This window comes from Anabas testudineus, chromosome 14 (assembly GCF_900324465.2).
Source record: "Anabas testudineus chromosome 14, fAnaTes1.2, whole genome shotgun sequence".
Classification (NCBI taxonomy): domain Eukaryota; kingdom Metazoa; phylum Chordata; class Actinopteri; order Anabantiformes; family Anabantidae; genus Anabas; species Anabas testudineus.
Genome location: NC_046623.1, coordinates 4,883,518 through 4,900,543, shown reverse-complemented (window position 1 = coordinate 4,900,543; position 17,026 = coordinate 4,883,518). Strand labels below are relative to the sequence as shown.

The following is a 17,026-nucleotide window of genomic DNA, read 5'->3' as shown; positions in this document are numbered from 1 at the left end:
CATTGTGGGTACAGCACACGGTAATCATCAAACAGGAAACGACGGCGTGGTGCGTTCTAGGCACATTAAAGAGTTGGAAATTTAAACTTTACGACAAATAAATGGATAATATAGCTCTAATAAAGTAAATATAATTGCCGTTATTGTCATTTAATGCAATAAATACGTTTTTGTTTTATAAATACGCCAAATATCTGTGTTTTTCATTGTTTTGATTCAAATGATGTTTTTAAATGGTTTTATAAGCTAGAGTAAAAACATATCCATAGCCCATAACTTTGCCCTTAATTGTGTGAGTTACATGTTGCTAGATTTCGACATACTGTCGAAATGCACGAGTAAGCATGAGTAAGAGTGTTTGGCTGGGCAACATCGTTTTAAAAAAGTCCGCTTTCCTCCGTGTACTTCAACGCAACAATGTTGACTTTGCCCGTGGCGGTGAGCAGCTGAGCACGGCACCGTGGTACCACCAGCCATGTCCTCCTTTATCCTGGGTTTAGACGTGGGCACCACTTCGGTAAAAGTCGTTTTATTAGAAACTGCTTCCAGAGCTGTGGCTGCGAGTCACGCGTTGCCTGCTGCGTCTGATATAATCGACAACAGCGGGATAAAGGTGAGTTCATCGATGCACCAAACAACTTTACCCTGCAGCTGCTTAATATGAACAGGTCTGTGTGTGTGTGTGTGTGTGTGTGTGTGTGTGTGTGTGTGTGTGTCTCCTCTGCCCCTCAGGCGAAAGAGCAAGATACTGGCCGGATCATAGACACACTGAACCGGTGCATTAACCTGCTGCCCAGAGACAAACTGCAGCATGTTGTGAGGATCGGGCTGTCTGGACAGATGCACGGGGTTTTATTCTGGAAAGCAAAGAGTAGTAAGTAAGATCAGTAGTAGTAGTAGTAAGATTATTACCTGCACACAGACCACAGTGCAGCAGGGAGGCAGCACATCTTCACAACAAGTGGATTTCATGGGATAGGAAATGTGCTAAATGAGTCATTTACTGTATTGATTCTTAGTGTTGGCAGAAGTGTACAGACTCAATACTTGGTACAAGAACTACTCCACTACAAGTAGAAGAACCATCAAATTCGTTTAACACTATTGAACTTGATGCTGTTGTTAACATGAATGTAAAAGTCTAGCTCAAATTTGTTCCATGTTTGCCTCATGAAAAAGGTTTGTGCAGACATCTAAAACATTCAGACCTTGTTAAGACATGTTAATAGTTGGTTATAGTCTGTATTACTGTAACAATCTACATCTGCAAAGAAATTAGCAACTAAAGGTAAAAGTAACATAAACTGGAAACATTCAAGTGAAATCAAAACTTTACCCAAGTACAGATTTTGAATGAAGGCACTTTGCTACTTTACACTATTAGTAACTAGTCCGATAATTATTTGTGTACATTTAAGTTCAAACATTCATGACCCAGATGACTACATGATGCAGATTAAAAGCCCCCAGTTCAGGACCTGTGTCAGCTTTTTATATGAGCAACTTGTATTTTAAAGGCAGACACTTTGTTTCCAGGTTGTCAACATTTAGTTCCTCCTCTTTTAAACTAACCTGTGTTGCCATCTGCTGGTTGCATCTAAAAACTGACTTTAAACGCTGCAGAGATATTTTGTATTAACCCCAAGTTGAAACTAAAATCATTAATTCAGACATTACATATTTTATTTAGGTTATTTAGTTAAGCCCTGCGGTCTTTTTTTTCCATGTCTGTTTCCTCCTAGGTTGTGATTGGTCCAATAGAGACTTCTTCACAGCCAGAGATACAAGTCAGCTGATTACCTGGCAGGATGGACGCTGCACCGGTGACTTCCTGTCCTCTCTTCCAAAACCAGATTCACATCTTAGTGTAGCCACAGGTTTTGGCTGTGCAACAATCTTCTGGTACATGAGAAACAGGTCAGCAAACAGTTTCCTTACAACTGCATGCAGAGATGACTGAACTACTTGGATCTTTGATAGGAGGGTAACATCTAAAGCTGTTTGTGTTTTCACCACAGGCCCAAGTTCCTTGAGAACTTCACAGTTGCAGGTACTATCCAAGACTACGTGGTGTCCATGCTGTGTGGTTTGGACGGGTGTGTGATGACGCCTCAGAACGCAGCCAGCTGGGGTTACTTCAACACCTCATCCAACCAGTGGAATGTAGACATGTATGTAAAGTACCTAACATCATTTCACAACTTTATCCTACTAAGATACAGTTGTATCTTAGTAAGTACTAAAAGCATGACAAAGGCTCTATAGTTTGTGCATGTTTGGTGTTAAACTGCAGTCACTTAACATTTGTACTTTACAAACTTACAGTGTCAGAGCTGTTACATGTCACCTAAATAACAAGACACTCTGTGTGTGCATGCTCTAGTCTGAAGGGTGCCGGCTTCCCTTTGCACCTGCTTCCTCAGTGTGTGCCATCTGGTAACTTGGCGGGACAGACGTGCTCTGACTGGCACGGTATCCCTGCTGGTACGCCGGTAGGGGCCGCCCTGGGAGATTTCCAGTGTTCTGTCTACTCCTGCATGAGTGCGCGGACAGATGCAGGTGAAACAGGAAGTCCAGTCATCTCTGTCAGGATGGGATCACGCTTAATGCAGAACCCATTACAGCTGCAGCTTGTAGTTGCTTCATAATGAGAGGTTACATACATTAGATGTCCTCTACTAATGCATTACTGTAAATGCTTCACTTTACTGTGGATGATACTGATTCTTTTGTAATGAAAATATTCAATCAGAACTGTCATGAAACTTCTTCAGTATAAGTATTGTGTAGCTAACCTGAACAATAGTAAAACACTTTAGAGTAATAGCAAGGCATACAAATTGCTCAGTATGTATGCTTTAGCAACAATATACTATAAAAAAGTATATTTATTATCTAGCTTTGCATTGTATTTCACACACACAGAACACAGGTGCATGATTTAGTGCAATCCCACCATTAGAGTCTCTTGCTTGTCATGTTTACTGCTGTTATTTATACTCGTACTTTTTTTCTCCTTCTCCTAATTTTCCAGTTCTTAATATAAGCACCTCAGCCCAGCTCACCTTTTCCATGCCAAGTGACTTCAAACCTCCAGATTGCCCTCAGTCTGACTCCTCTATCACCTACTTCCCCTACTTTGATTCCTTGTACTTGGCAGTGGCGGCGTCGCTCAATGGAGGAAACGTTGTCGCCACTTTTGTGGAGATGCTCACTGCCTGGATGAAAGAGCTTGGTATGCTGTTTTTATACCATATCATCTACACATGAAACTGAATGTTAAATTTTGCCCTTAGCAAAAACCCATGAGAACTCAGAGAGGGCAGTGTTCATATGAGGAAAGAGTGAACTATCAGTAATCATCTGTGCACCCATTACCATTAATTAGCCATTATTAAGTGCATGTCAAGTCAATGAATCCATAGAGACTAAATCTCAACCGCATTCAGCAGATTGAATGCTGTTTTTTCACTGTCACTTGACACAAGAGAGAGTTAGTGTGATCACAATAAAGTGATGGCAAAATGACTTATTGATCATTCCACTGTGTTTGGTTTGTGCAGGTGGAGAACTGACTGATTCTTTTGTATATGAGAAGCTGATTGGTTGTGCCCTGAACCAGGAAACCAGTGACCTCAGGGTAACTCCTACCATCCTGGGGGAGAGACACAACCCTCTCTACCTTGGTAAGGTAACCAACATCTGTGCCTCCAATCTCTCTCTGGGTCATGTGACCAGGGCGTTGTGCCGCGGAGTTTTGGACAACATCACCTCCATGATGCCCGCAGAGCGTCTGCAGCAGGCAGGAGTCACCAGGATCGTGGGCACTGGGAGTGCACTCGCTCGTAATGAAGTGCTAAGGCAGGAAGTGGAGAAGGCGTTTCCTCAGCCGGTGATATACGGAGAGAATGCAGACTCAGCTGTCGGTGTAACCTTGGTCCTCTGTGACAGACTTTAAAAGAAACTTTGAAGACAGACTGGAATGAGAATTTGGGACTTTTGTGCACATCTTACTGAATGATATTCCTTTGTTTAAGAAAGGAACAGTGAGGTCTTCGACATTTGCTTTGTGAATTTAAAAAGAAAAAGCTGTGCATCCTGTGACTCAAAATGTGACACTTTGACATGTTGACTCAAACTAGCTACTGAGTGCAGATACAAATCAGCCTTCAAACATTTAAATTGACTCTTTGACCGAACACCTCTTGGCAGTATACCAGGTTATTCTGCTTCTATTTGTTTGGTTATGTGATAACTTTCCGACATGATGCCAGACAGTAGAGAAAAAGTAGAGAAAAATAATCCAGAGGTGTTTAGTGACTAAACATGCACTGCTCAAAAAATAATGGAACACTTAAAACACACATTGAATGATGGAAATCAAATTATTGAAGCTGGTAATGTTCTTGTGTATGTTGTATAATTTATTCAGAACTAAATGATGTAACAATGATGTAATAGAGGTCTGTGTGGCCCTCCAAGGACTCACCACTGAACCAGCCATGCAGAATGATGCTACAGGCAGTATATTGGTCACCTCAACGTATCCGGAGTCACATGTATTTCACTTCTGTCACATGTCCTCAGTGTGCTACTGCTCTTATCGAAGAAGAAAACAGCTTGTTGAGCTTGTGTACCACCTCTGACAGCATGTGTGCCTCTATTTTGCTAAAGACACACAGTCTTTACCGATTACTGATTTTTATCTAGTAATCTAATCTGTATTTTTGTATCTGATTGTCTGAAGAGAACCTGCACTAATCTCTTTTGGTTAAAAGTAAACCAGATTTGAGATATAAGAAAAACTTGAGCCAAAACCTAAGATAGCCAGCTGGCACAGTAACTTAATGCACGATAGGGGCCCAAGGGTTGATTGATTATGATGAACAAATAAAGAATTATTCATATTTCTTTGTCTCAAATGTTGTCTGTGATGTTGTTTCCAGGATTATACTTTTGTTAACTGGTTCAGATCTTGAATATATGTATAAGCCTTAAAACCATGTTCACATTTAAAATATCTAGAAGCAACTTGGGTGAAGAAGAACCAACTACAGATTATCACATTTGGATGTTTATAATAGAAAAATAGTTATTACAAGTGGTTCCTCCTATTTGAACACATAATGCACATTTTAATGAGAACTGCAGTCTAGAGATTTTCCAGGGAGAGAGATTTTCTGTGGGGTTCAAATCAGCTGACTGTGACAGCCACTCGAGAACCTTCCAGGACTTTTTCTGCAGCTAAGTCTTGGTGGACGTTGACCTGTTGAATGGTCCAATGATGCAAAAGCTTCACCTTCCTCACAGACAGCATGATGTTTCCTGCTAGGATACCCTCACACTTGAATGAATCCATCTTGCCTTCCACACGCTGCAGGTTTCAGTGCCAGAGGAATTAAAGCAGCTCCAGATCATCATCAAGCCACCACCATGCTTCACTGTAGACAGGGTGTTCTTCTCAGCGTATATTCTTCTTCCTCCAGACATACCACTGATCCGTGGACTAGAGAAGTTCCACAGACTGGAATCCCCTAAACTTCCCCAAAAACTTATTTTAGATTTTAAGAATATTGAAGCAGACTCTTTTTGTGCTTTCGGGGCAGTAGTTGTGTTCGTCTTGAAGTCTGGGTGTGTAAATGTTCAGCGTTGTGCCTTACTGTGCAAACTGAACGCTCAGTGCCTGTTACCACTAAGTCTTGCTGCAGGTCTTTTGCAGCCACTAAAGGTTTTTTTCTCCACCTGCCTGTTGCAACTAATCTAGTCCCCGATTTGTTGCATCGTTTGCGCTTGAGACAATATCTTATTTGCAAATGTGTGTCGTATGAGGGAAACAAAATTTGTCTCGTCATTAAAGCTGCATTTATGTTGAATTTGGAGAAACCTGTAACATCAGTTGTGTTGAGCTGTTTGTTTTTTGTTCACTGCAAACAGCTGAAAGCTTGTGAATTAAGCACATAATTTTCAATAGGGGATGAATTATTTTGTACTGAGGTTGTGTGGTTATGTGAGGTTGAGCGCGTCAGTGTTTCACTGTGAAAAAAGGAAGTCATCTTAAGAAAGGAAATCGCATGAGCTCATGAACGCACATCTTCAGCCTGCCCTTGCGGGCAGAAGCTCTGCCAACACACGGTCACGGGACCACAGCAGCAACAGCAGAGAAACGCTCACACCCACTGAAGCGAAACTCTAAAGAGCTACATGAGACACACAGGAAGCACCTCAGCAACATTATGGACTAAAAACAGACACGCTTCAAACTTTATAGTGATATATAACGTGGAAGAAAATTTGAGCAAGGCAGGCAAAAAAAGGGTAAGGCTGTTTATTTTAACAGAAGTAAAGATGCTTACATTTCTCATGGTGCTCCTGGAATTTCTGTCCAGCTGAGTGCTTCAGTAAATTACTTAAAATACACTATAATATAATGTATAATGTTATTGTCTAATAGCTGTTCACATAGTGGTAAACTACTCTGAAGCTTCTCGGCTCCTCTCTGACGAACTCTTCATAAAACACTTGATAATATTCAGTAACTTTAGTGCAGAAATAGTGGAACATTTATGTTTTTGTGTGTGTGTGTGTGTCTTTGCATGAGCAGACATGATCAATACAGCATCCTCTCAAGCACTCGGGGCTCCACTAATGTGCTCTGGTATTCTCATGGGTGGGTCACTTTATCTTCCTCTGGCCTGCTCATCTCTGGTTACTGTATGTTTTGCGAGCATCATACGACGTAGAACAATAGGATTCATACAACTAGGCGCGCCAGGGTATATTGTTGTTTTGTTTTTGACTTGCTAAAATTGGATTTTTAATGCAGAAGATTATCTGGAAGAAGAGGACATATGTGTGGTGAGTTAATGGATGCGTTAGGGCTGGATATCAAGTAAGCAGATTGCTTTAGATCATTATTTATATTCTGATTTGAAAAAGAAACCACACTTGTACATTTGAATTTGACACTATGAGCTTTAAGGAAACAGATTCCATCAATATGACTTTTTATTTTTTCATATAGACGAGATATGTGAAGATGGATAGATACAGAAAGCTGTAGTGTCCTGCTGAAGGTGAGGGCGTGCGCTACTGTGCAGCATGTCATGGATCAGCTGAGCCTCTGCAAACACAATTTAACACCAGAATCTAACAACAGAAAGCTTTCTTAGTGTGAAAAGTGTCTTTAAAAAAATGTAGCCCCAGTACAAACACATTATACAAGGTAGTGTGCAAGTAAGATGTGCTTACATCTCAGTCGTCCCAGCCTTTGTTTCTTTATGTGCTATATGTTCCTCTCCATGTGATCAAGAGGGAGTTGTATGCTGTTTCCACTGAGTCACTAATTCCCCATTTTCTGACAGAAAAGGGGAACAAGAAGCCACCAGAAGATTACTGTAGGTTCCCATTATCCTCACTGTGTCTACCTTAGAATCAAAACATCATCATCATTTTACCGTGATCAGCAAAAGCTTGCAGAAATGTTTTTGCTTCATTTATTCGCCGACTCTGTTTCTAAATCAGTCAAAGTGTAAACGGCGTGACTGTATTGCAGGGAAGTGGCTACGAGATCAAGAGCTGTGTGTGTGTGTGTGTGTGTGTGCTGCTGTCATGGTAATCTTTTTTTAAATACACTCCTTTGTTAGTCACTGGGGGTGAAACATCACATGTCTCAAAGTGTGTCTGGGTTTTTAAAGGCCGGTGAGGTGATGCCCTGTGGTAAACATGTTTCGGACACAGCTCATACAAAACATATGAACTAATGTTAAAATGAGCTCATTTTAAAGCATCAAGTATAAGTTTTAGTTTTTGACCTAAATAACATGATGTGTGACACAGCTGGGAGATGTTCAGTGCAGTTTTTATTTTCAGATTGTTGCAAGATCTGATTAAAAACAGAAAGGTGTTAATGTTCTGTTCAACTAATCCACCACATACATGCATCAGCTTCACTGGATCTGTCAGTTGTTGCTGAACTGTGCACACTTGTGTCATGTCACCGTGCAGAGTGAGAAGTAAAGATGAGCAAGTCGGAGATGTTTGGCTTCACCCTGGAGGCGGATGACAGGACGGAGGAGGAGAGATCACGACAAAAAGGAACAAAGAACGATGCTTTTAGTTTTGGCCGTGAGGCCCCCAAAGCTCCCATGGACACTGATTACCAGGAAGAAATGGAGGAGCCCAAGCCTCAAATTAGATTCAACCTCAACTTTGACAAGTGAGCCTCTCCGTGCAGTGATAACACGGTTGTGAGCTATTTAAATATCATTATAAAGATGCTGTGTAACATCAAGCCTCATAGTGCAGATTATCGTGGAGTGTGAAGCTGCTTGACCTTCTGACTCACATGATCTGTTTTCTAACTCTATGTGTTCTTTGTAGAGGGATACGAGGTAAGGAGGAGGACAGTAAGAAGAGAAACAACGACAAGTTTAACATCAATAGGTTGTTTGAGGCAGTGGCCAGCGGGGATGCCAAAAACCTGGATGGCCTGTACCAGTACCTGCACCAAAACATGAAGAAACTCTCTGACAGCCTATGTGAGTGTGAAAGGATCCCACGACGCAGCCGCTGCACAGCACCGTGAACTTGTGTGTTAACTCCCACAATGTTTGGCTCCACCCGCAGATCAGTCCCATGGAAAAACCGCCCTGATGAAGGCTCTGCTGCACCTCAAAGACGGGAAGAACGAGATAGTGGAACTGTTAATCGATATCTCCGAGAAGCTGGGAGACATTAATGAGTTTGTGAATGCAGCCTACACAAACAGCTATTACAAAGGTAAACCTGAATCTGGGCGCTTCAACTGGACAAACAGTGCACATAAAATATGTTCTGCTTTCTTGGGGGAGTCACTTTATGTATTTAACATTTCTATTTGTCATTGAAGATTGGTGACAAAATAATAATAATAAAAATATAAAATAGAACAGACGTGACTGTATAAGTCAGTATTTAGTAGATGTGTATTTGGCAGCAGTTACAGCGTAGTTAGGTCTTCATCAGTGTTACACATCTGCACACTGTAATTTTTCCCTACTATTCTTTGCAAAACTTCTCACACTGTGTCAGCCGCTCTGAGTCAGCTTCTCCAGAGTGGTAACAACGCTGCTTTTAAATCCTTTGTGTCTATCTCAGTTGCAGTTTTTGTGCAGGACGTGGGTTTGTGATGATGTGCAGTGTTTGCAGTCCAGGTTCATGTCAAAAAAACAAAAACAACACACATGATCACATCACACCACAAAACGTTCTTCTAGTAAACTCTCTTCAAGAATTAACATATTAACATTTGTCTCTTTGTCACTCATAAATGGTGGAGGAAAGAGTCATTTGCTTTGCTGCATCAGAGCCTGGCCAGCTTGTAGTGACTGGGGGAAAGATAAATTCCCAAGTGTATAAAAAAATTACATCACATCATCAAATTATATTTGTTAACTAGACAGATGTCCCGATGTGTTTTGATGTGTGCCCCTGACAGGACAAACAGCGCTCCATATAGCCATCGAGAGGAGGAGCATTTGCTATGTGAAGCTGCTGGTCAATAAGGGAGCAGATGTCCATGTCAGGGCCTGCGGGACATTCTTCCAGCAAGATGATGGCCCCAGCTTCTACTTTGGTGAGTCCATGCAGCTGAAAAGAGGAACTCCCCGCTCTGGAGCCTCACACTAATGTAATCCACTGAGATGTGTCTCCTTCAGAGTTTTGAGAGCGTCTTTCTTTATTTGCTTGAGGTCATCTGTTAGTCTGACAGTGTGGGCTTTGGTTTTCCTGTTGATGAAACTTTACAGTGAGCAACGTCAAGCATCAGTTTCTCATTATATCACATTACATATTTAAAATGAAAGGCAGTACTTGATGACTCATCTAACTGAGGTATACTGTTTTCTTCCCCATCCATGTTGATTAATATTCTATTGACTTAAACAGTATGAGGTGGCATTGCACCTTTATTATGTTGGAGGGCTTAAGGGACAAAACTAAGTGAAGTTATTCTGACTTGTAGTTCCCAGTGGGGTGCAGTCAAACATGGGATTGTGCATTTCTCATAATGCAAATCAATAGTGTCCTTGCATTCCTGCCAGTTTGTAACACAAATCAATGATGATGATGCCAACATCAGTGTTACATTATTAGACTTTGGAAAGATCCCTGCAGAGGCATGTTACAGACGTTTCCACAGGCTCAGTAGTGCGAGTTAGGAACCACTGATGTGTGTTTGTCCTGTTTTATTTGTGCACTACTTTAGTGTAGATCATCAAATTGTTGCTGAATTACATGTAAAGCGTGTTAGAGTGTTGTTACCATGCAGGATTTCTCCCAAAAGGAAACAAGCTGTAAATAAAGATCAGTGACTGAGAATCCCTGTCTGTGCTGTCCTCAGGTGAGCTGCCTCTGTCTCTGGCAGCCTGTACCAACCAGCCCAACGTAGTGGACTTCCTGATGAATAATGAGTACCAGCGGGCAAATGCAAAGCTGACTGACTCGCAGGGCAACACGGTGCTGCACGCTCTAGTGGTGGTGGCTGACAACTCTGAAGAGAACACAGAGTTTGTCACCAACATGTACGACCGCATCCTCAGGAACGCCGCCCGACTGCATCCAAAGCTCAAGCTGGAGGACATAGAGAACTATGTGGGGTTGACGCCTCTCAAACTGGCTGCCAAAACTGGCAAGATAGGGGTCAGTACAGATGCAAAGATTAAAACGTAGGGGGGCCCACACGTGGAAATGAGAAAGATGGACTTATTAATATGAGAAATTACAGCTTTTAGAGCCCATTACTGTCCTATAGATAATTCATACACATGAATAATGAATCTGTTTAAGGCAAAATTCATGCACAGAAATGATGGACCTGCAGACATTAGGTAATTCAAGATGAGTTCATTTACCTGCACGAATAAGACTTCTCTTCCTTTGCAGATTTTTTCACACATCCTGAAACGAGAGTTTCAAGAGAGCTACTCTAAACATCTGTCCCGCAAATTCACTGAGTGGGTTTACGGGCCCGTCCACTGCTACCTGTACGACCTGGCCTCTGTGGATTCATATGAGGACAACTCAGTTATGGAGATACTGATCTACGGCAGCGACATCCCTGTGAGTCCTGTCGTTCTGAGCGCAGTCAGACCACCTATTGCTGTTGCTCCGGCTGTGCCCAGACGTCTTTCTGCTCTTGTCCCCTCTCAGAACCGTCATGAGATGCTCCAGACGGAGCCTCTGAGCCAACTGCTGGATGAGAAGTGGAAGAAGTTTGCCGGTCAAATGTTTTGCTTCCATTTCCTGGTCTACTTCCTGTACCTGATCATCTTCACTATTGTGGCTTACAACAAGAAGAATGGAGAGGTGAGCTGCCAACTGTGTGACTGATCTATGCGTCACAGACAGACTCGTGCTCATGTTGCTGATGATTGTTCTCCACTCCACAGCCACCGTTTGTCATAGAAAACACTACAATGGATTACCTGTATACTGCAGGCCAACTGGTGACAACACTGGCAAATGCCTATTTCTTTGTCATAGGGGTATGTATGATCCTGTTGTTTTTAAATAACTAGTGAATGTCATCATATTGTAAAAGGTGTTCCTCAAAAAATTGATCTTTCTAAATTCTTAGATCATAGACATGAAGAGGAAGCGGCCAAAGCTGAAGACGTTGCTAATTGATGGATATTACGAGTTTCTTTTGTAAGTAGTGAAACTTATTTCAGACTTGAACGAAGCTATAGGCCCCCTAAACCGTGGATCAGCTGGTAACTGCTCTGTAGCACTCTTAGAGGTTGAAAATGACACAAGGTCTAAGTCCTGGGATTTATTGAAGAGCACATCACACACAACAGTCAGTTTGCTTTTGGTACTCCACATGTACTGTGTACTACTGTGTACTACTGTGTACGACTGTGTACTACTGTTTTACTGTACTGACTTGCTCCAGTCATGAAGCTGTGCAGGCTCTCTGAAGCAGTGGTTCCTCTGTGGTTTGTAGTTTTGTGCAGGGCGCCCTCTTCCTGGTTTCAGCCGGTCTTTATCTGTGCTCGAAGCACGAGTACCTCTGCTTCCTGGTGATGTGCCTCGCTCTCAGCTGGGTGAATCTGATCTACTTCTCCAGGGGTGATAGTCACATGGGAATCTACAGTGTCATGATACAGAAGGTAGTCCGCACGGGGGACAAAGCACACTGCACCACAGTGGACATCACAGTCTCGTCCCTGAAGCCTTTGCTGTGTTTTCTTCTTTGCAGATGATCCTCAGTGATATCCTGCGCTTTCTTTTTGTTTACAGCGTCTTCCTCTTTGGATTTTCAGCAGGTATTTTCTATGAACTTTTACTGATTTGAGAACAAACAAAAGGCATCTTGACATGAAATCCTGTGCTAACTAGAAATCGTGGATGTGCTGTCTGTAAACGGATTCTTCATATGTTCTTCCACAGCGGTGGTCTCCTTGCTAATAGAGCCTCCTGAGAGAAACATCACAATAAACAAGCAGGCCCGTTTGCCTCTGTTTGGTCCTGATGATGAAGTGGGGTGTGTCAAACCCACCTACAGGAATATGTCCTACACCACCCTGGAGCTTTTCAAGTTCACCATCGGCATGGGCGACATGGAGTTCACTGAGGACTACAAGTACAAAGAGGTCTTCTACATACTCCTCATCGGCTACATCATACTCACCTACATCCTGCTGCTGAACATGCTCATCGCCCTCATGAACCGCACCGTGGAAAACATCACCATGGAGAGCACCAGCATCTGGAAGCTGCAGGTGAGGCGTCCGGGGTGTCCAGTTGATATTTAGCGACTGATTATTGCAGCTGTGATGAAATGCTGTCACTGTTTTCAGAGGGCAATCACTATCCTGGACATGGAGAAAAGGCTGCCTAACTGTCTGAAGAAGAGGTTTCGTTGTGGGGCGAAGAAGAATCTGAACACGGTTCTTGGAGATGACTGTCGACAGTGTCTTAGGTTTGCTGCTTCCTGTTTAGATGATCATCTAATCAGTGTGTTAACAGCTGACTGATCATCGTAGATTTCGTTTTTCTCTCAGTTGTACATTGCTGTATATTTTAATTTCCTGCTCCATAGCAGATAACGAACCCTTATGTGGCAACGACTTTGTGGTCAGACCACAACTTTACACCACAGTGAAATATCTAATAATGAATTGGGTAACATTTCTTGGTAAGGGTACAAGAATTCATGCATGTCTTACTACTGAACTATCACGACAAACAGTATGTTAATTATTGCTATAACTAAGGTAAAGGTAACTTAATGGTACATAATAATAGTAATAAGTGGGATGTACTGTCCCGACATTTAGTACAAACATCGTGTTAATTTTATCATTTCATTATTTAGCCTCATTATTAGCTTATTTCTTTTTATTTATTCAGTACTTTAGTAATACATGTAAAACTAATGAGATTACCAGCAGCCTCTGCTGAACTTGCACTAACCCAAAGCCGTGCCTACATACTGTTTAAATGACCTGCTGAGATGGCCGAAGTCTTCTTATGGACATCTGCCACCATTTTGTAGAGGTGCTTTGTGTTGATATGTAGCTTAGTAATATATTAAGTTGTCTACTGACTTTATCTTTACTGCAAATCATGTGATGCACAACGATTAGTATTCACACTTAGTAATAAGTGGTTACTGGGACTCTAGTCTGTGCATTGCAACTACAACAAGACACCAAGTCACATGGATGCAGTAGCAGAAAAAGACACATTTACTGAGTTTATATTGTTAAATTAAATCACCATTAGATTTATTAGTGACAAACACAGATCTATGCTGTGATTGACTTTATTCAGGTTTTATTATGAATATGGATAACATCTGGATCTAGAACATGTGTTGTCCACATGTATGTTGTGATCTAAATGACAGAAACTAAATTTGTCGGTGGGTTTGTGTCAGTTGTTCACCAGTCGACAAGCCGATCCTGTGAGTAGAAAATTACCCACAAGTGAAGCAGGTAATAATGATAAAGCAGTGAAGGTTTGAGGATTTAACCAAAAATACAGCTGTGGGAACAAGATGGACTGACGTGCAGTACACCGTGGTCCTCACCTTTGCCTTCTCTGACAGCTGATTGATGTGTCACACAGCAGACAGTAATTGGAGCATGTGTCCTTTTGTCGTCTCAGAGTGGAGGAAGTCAACTGGAACAAATGGAACATCAACCTGGGAAAAATCAATGAGGATCCCGGCTGCTGCGATCGTGTCAACCAGCCTGAACTGGACGGCTCCTCAACCAGACCAAACAGAGGTGCAGAAACTCTAAGTTTCTAGATTGGAAAAGGCCTTTTAGGCATTTCTCTGTAACAGGAGAATAGTCCACCTTTAGTAACACTTCCTGCTTTTTCCACAGGGAGGAGCTGGAGAGGCTTTTTCACAGAGAGCAGTCGGCGACGGCAGACATACGAGTCCACGGAGATGAGTCCTCTGAGCACCACACCAGTATGAAAGCACAACGGGGGGGTTCGGTGTGACTGCTCAGCCTGACCGACCTGAGCAATGAGGCATTCGAACCTACAAACAGTCTTCAGTTTCAGTTCCCCAACACCTTACTTTACTGCCAAATTGTTGAACTGCTGTCCTCACAGACTGATACTCCAATGTCAGGATGATTTTAAATGTAGCCTTCAATGCAATATGTCACTGAGATGAAGAGTGCGGAGGAAGACATTATAGATATTTGTTCAGTTGACTGACACAACGATGGAAAAATAGTAGTTATTAATGACTGCTGCAGCAAGTGCTGCTTAAAGTCCTGGGTAAATAATGCATTTGACATGCAATAAACATTTGATCCAAAGGCTACTGCAAATGTGAATTCTTCCACCACCTCAACAGGAAGCACATCCTTTCTGAACAGAGGCCATCACCTGCTGGCACCTCAGGCATTGCTCATCCTTTATGGAGTAACACTGATCAGAAAGGTGCTGATTCTGCCCTCCTGCTGTGGGCCAGACACCGCCAGGCAGGCTAAAGCTACCGCAGCCAGATAGCCCTGCAGATTTCACAGCTTGCTTTGTCTACTCCTCTTCCTGTTTCTATTTGACTGAGGGAGACTCAAACTGCATGAAAGCGCAGCAATTGGTACAACAATCACCACCTTCAGCACTAGTCAGTGCAGTTACAAATTACATGTGGTTCAGACGGACCTTTTGGACCGTTCAGCTGCTTGTTAGGATGATTATGTAAGACATTAATGTGTGAATAATAACATACCCGAACAGTCGCACAGGATGACAACAGTTAAGTTGCTGTGTCTGAGTCAGTTAAAGACCTGTTGTCAGTTTAGACATGTTCATTATTAAGATCATCCAAACTACGGTTCAGACTCATTTCAAAGCATAAATTAGAACTTTATTTTATTATTACAATATTACAAAAAGAGTAGCACAACTCTCACGCTCTTCCTCTTATCTGTCGCACAGATGACACAAAACAAAGGCTTATGGACCTTCTTCCATTTCACAGCAATAGTATAGGAAACAAAGAAGAAAATAAAATTTAAATAACAAGCAAATCAAGTATTATAAATAGTCACAACTGCAAACTGAAGCTTTGAAAATTGAGGAAAAAAAAGTTACAGCTTCATAACTACACATTGCTAAAATATATAATTACAAAATATTACTTCTTTTCTTGCTTTCCATAATAAAGAATCTCTAAGGAATTGCTCATCTATTCAACAAAATGTAATTAAAACAAAAGAAAACAAAAAAAGAGAATGCTGTTTCTGTGTATCCTCGCCGTCTTCCTTCTCCTTATTGTTTGGGGTTTTGATTAAAACCATGCTCGTTTTCAAAGGAAAGTCCAAGGACCAAACACTTAAGGCTTTTTAAGGGCTGTTAGGGAGTTATGTGAACAAAACATGGGCATCATTGTGTTTATACACACATGCACGCTCTCTCTCTCTCTCACACACGCTCACACACACACACACACACACCCACCCTCAACTGTACCCACGTCGGCAGGCAACATTCGCGCACAATCATTAAACTTTAAAGTTACAGTAGTCTAGTAGGTAAGCCAGTGTACGATAAAATAAACAATGCATTTGCTGTTTCACTTTAAACTCAAAAAAAGTCAGTTGTGTGATCTTGCAAGTGATCAATTTGGTTTCATCAAGCAGACTTCACTTCAAAATCAGTAGCAACTTACGTATGACTTAATTCACTTAAGTTCCTGCAGCCGGGCTCAAAACTCTGGTGAGGCTCGTAGTTAGATTCTACATGACATTAGTAACACTATTATTTCTTCTACTCCAGAGTTTTGTCCTTGTGACTAACCTCCAATACCTGCAAAACAAAGCATCTCAACATTCAAGTAATACATTTGTCATTTGTCATGTCATGGACAAAAATAAAATCAAATAAAATCGCACATCATCGTCAGAACAGCTTGTCATTTGTGTTAATTCAACTTCGGCCATTTAAAGGTGTGAGAGATTCATAACTGCTTCTGCACTTGACACTTCACAATCTTCCTGGTGCAGTTTTTTTTTTTTTTAAACACCTGAATTCATTGCATTTTTAATAGCACAGAGCCTCACCTTGTTTTCTCCCTGCTGGATCCTATGTACAAACATTGACTACGTGAGACAGGAATCAATGTTGAACAGTCCTATTGTACAAATAAATAATTACATTTTAAAAAGAGTAAAACATTTGTCTACATGTGCATATCACAAGCTTCTTTTTCAACAGTACTTGTGATGGCTTTGCACTTTGTACATTACTCTCTAATTCTGTCTTCAAGCGATTGTGTTTAATCATTATTGAGATTTGAGTGTTAAGACCAAATGTTGTTTAGTAAAACTAAAAAAAATCCTCTTAAGACTAAACTAAAAATTCCTGAAATGACTCATTGAAAAACATCGATTAGGAGATTTCATTTAGTGTAGTGAGTTTTTCTATTTTCCTACATGCATTAGAAAATGTTTATCGGCATGTCTGAAGTACAAATAACATGGGATCTGTTGAGATCCAGATGCACAAATTGACAAGT

At 41.4% G+C, this 17,026-nt stretch overlaps 2 protein-coding genes across 4 annotated transcripts; both read left to right on the top strand.

Moving 5' to 3' along the window:
- The first annotated feature begins 430 nt into the window (after nucleotides 1-430).
- Nucleotides 431-4,879, top strand: shpk (sedoheptulokinase). Of its 2 annotated transcripts, none has more exons than XM_026369945.1 (7): nucleotides 431-582; nucleotides 669-874; nucleotides 1,743-1,917; nucleotides 2,019-2,171; nucleotides 2,384-2,559; nucleotides 3,035-3,235; nucleotides 3,564-4,879. In XM_026369945.1, the coding sequence occupies exons 1-7, from the start codon at nucleotides 476-478 to the stop codon at nucleotides 3,956-3,958; spliced, it is 1,413 nt and encodes a 470-aa protein (XP_026225730.1). In that variant the 5' UTR covers nucleotides 431-475; the 3' UTR covers nucleotides 3,959-4,879. The 2 variants fall into 2 exon arrangements, with proteins under 2 accessions (XP_026225730.1, XP_026225729.1); XM_026369944.1 differs by having other exon boundaries at nucleotides 431-613; nucleotides 733-874.
- A 1,219-nt stretch (nucleotides 4,880-6,098) lies between these two features.
- trpv1 (transient receptor potential cation channel, subfamily V, member 1) lies at nucleotides 6,099-14,514 on the top strand. Of its 2 annotated transcripts, none has more exons than XM_026370928.1 (16): nucleotides 6,099-6,315; nucleotides 8,005-8,215; nucleotides 8,380-8,537; nucleotides 8,626-8,778; nucleotides 9,476-9,613; nucleotides 10,379-10,677; nucleotides 10,921-11,097; nucleotides 11,188-11,343; nucleotides 11,427-11,522; nucleotides 11,615-11,685; nucleotides 11,984-12,149; nucleotides 12,239-12,305; nucleotides 12,430-12,761; nucleotides 12,840-12,961; nucleotides 14,152-14,273; nucleotides 14,376-14,514. In XM_026370928.1, the coding sequence occupies exons 2-16, from the start codon at nucleotides 8,019-8,021 to the stop codon at nucleotides 14,468-14,470; spliced, it is 2,349 nt and encodes a 782-aa protein (XP_026226713.1). In that variant the 5' UTR covers nucleotides 6,099-6,315; nucleotides 8,005-8,018; the 3' UTR covers nucleotides 14,471-14,514. The 2 variants fall into 2 exon arrangements, with proteins under 2 accessions (XP_026226713.1, XP_026226714.1); XM_026370929.1 differs by lacking the exon at nucleotides 6,099-6,315 and adding an exon at nucleotides 6,349-6,855.
- Nucleotides 14,515-17,026: the final 2,512 nt, after the last annotated feature.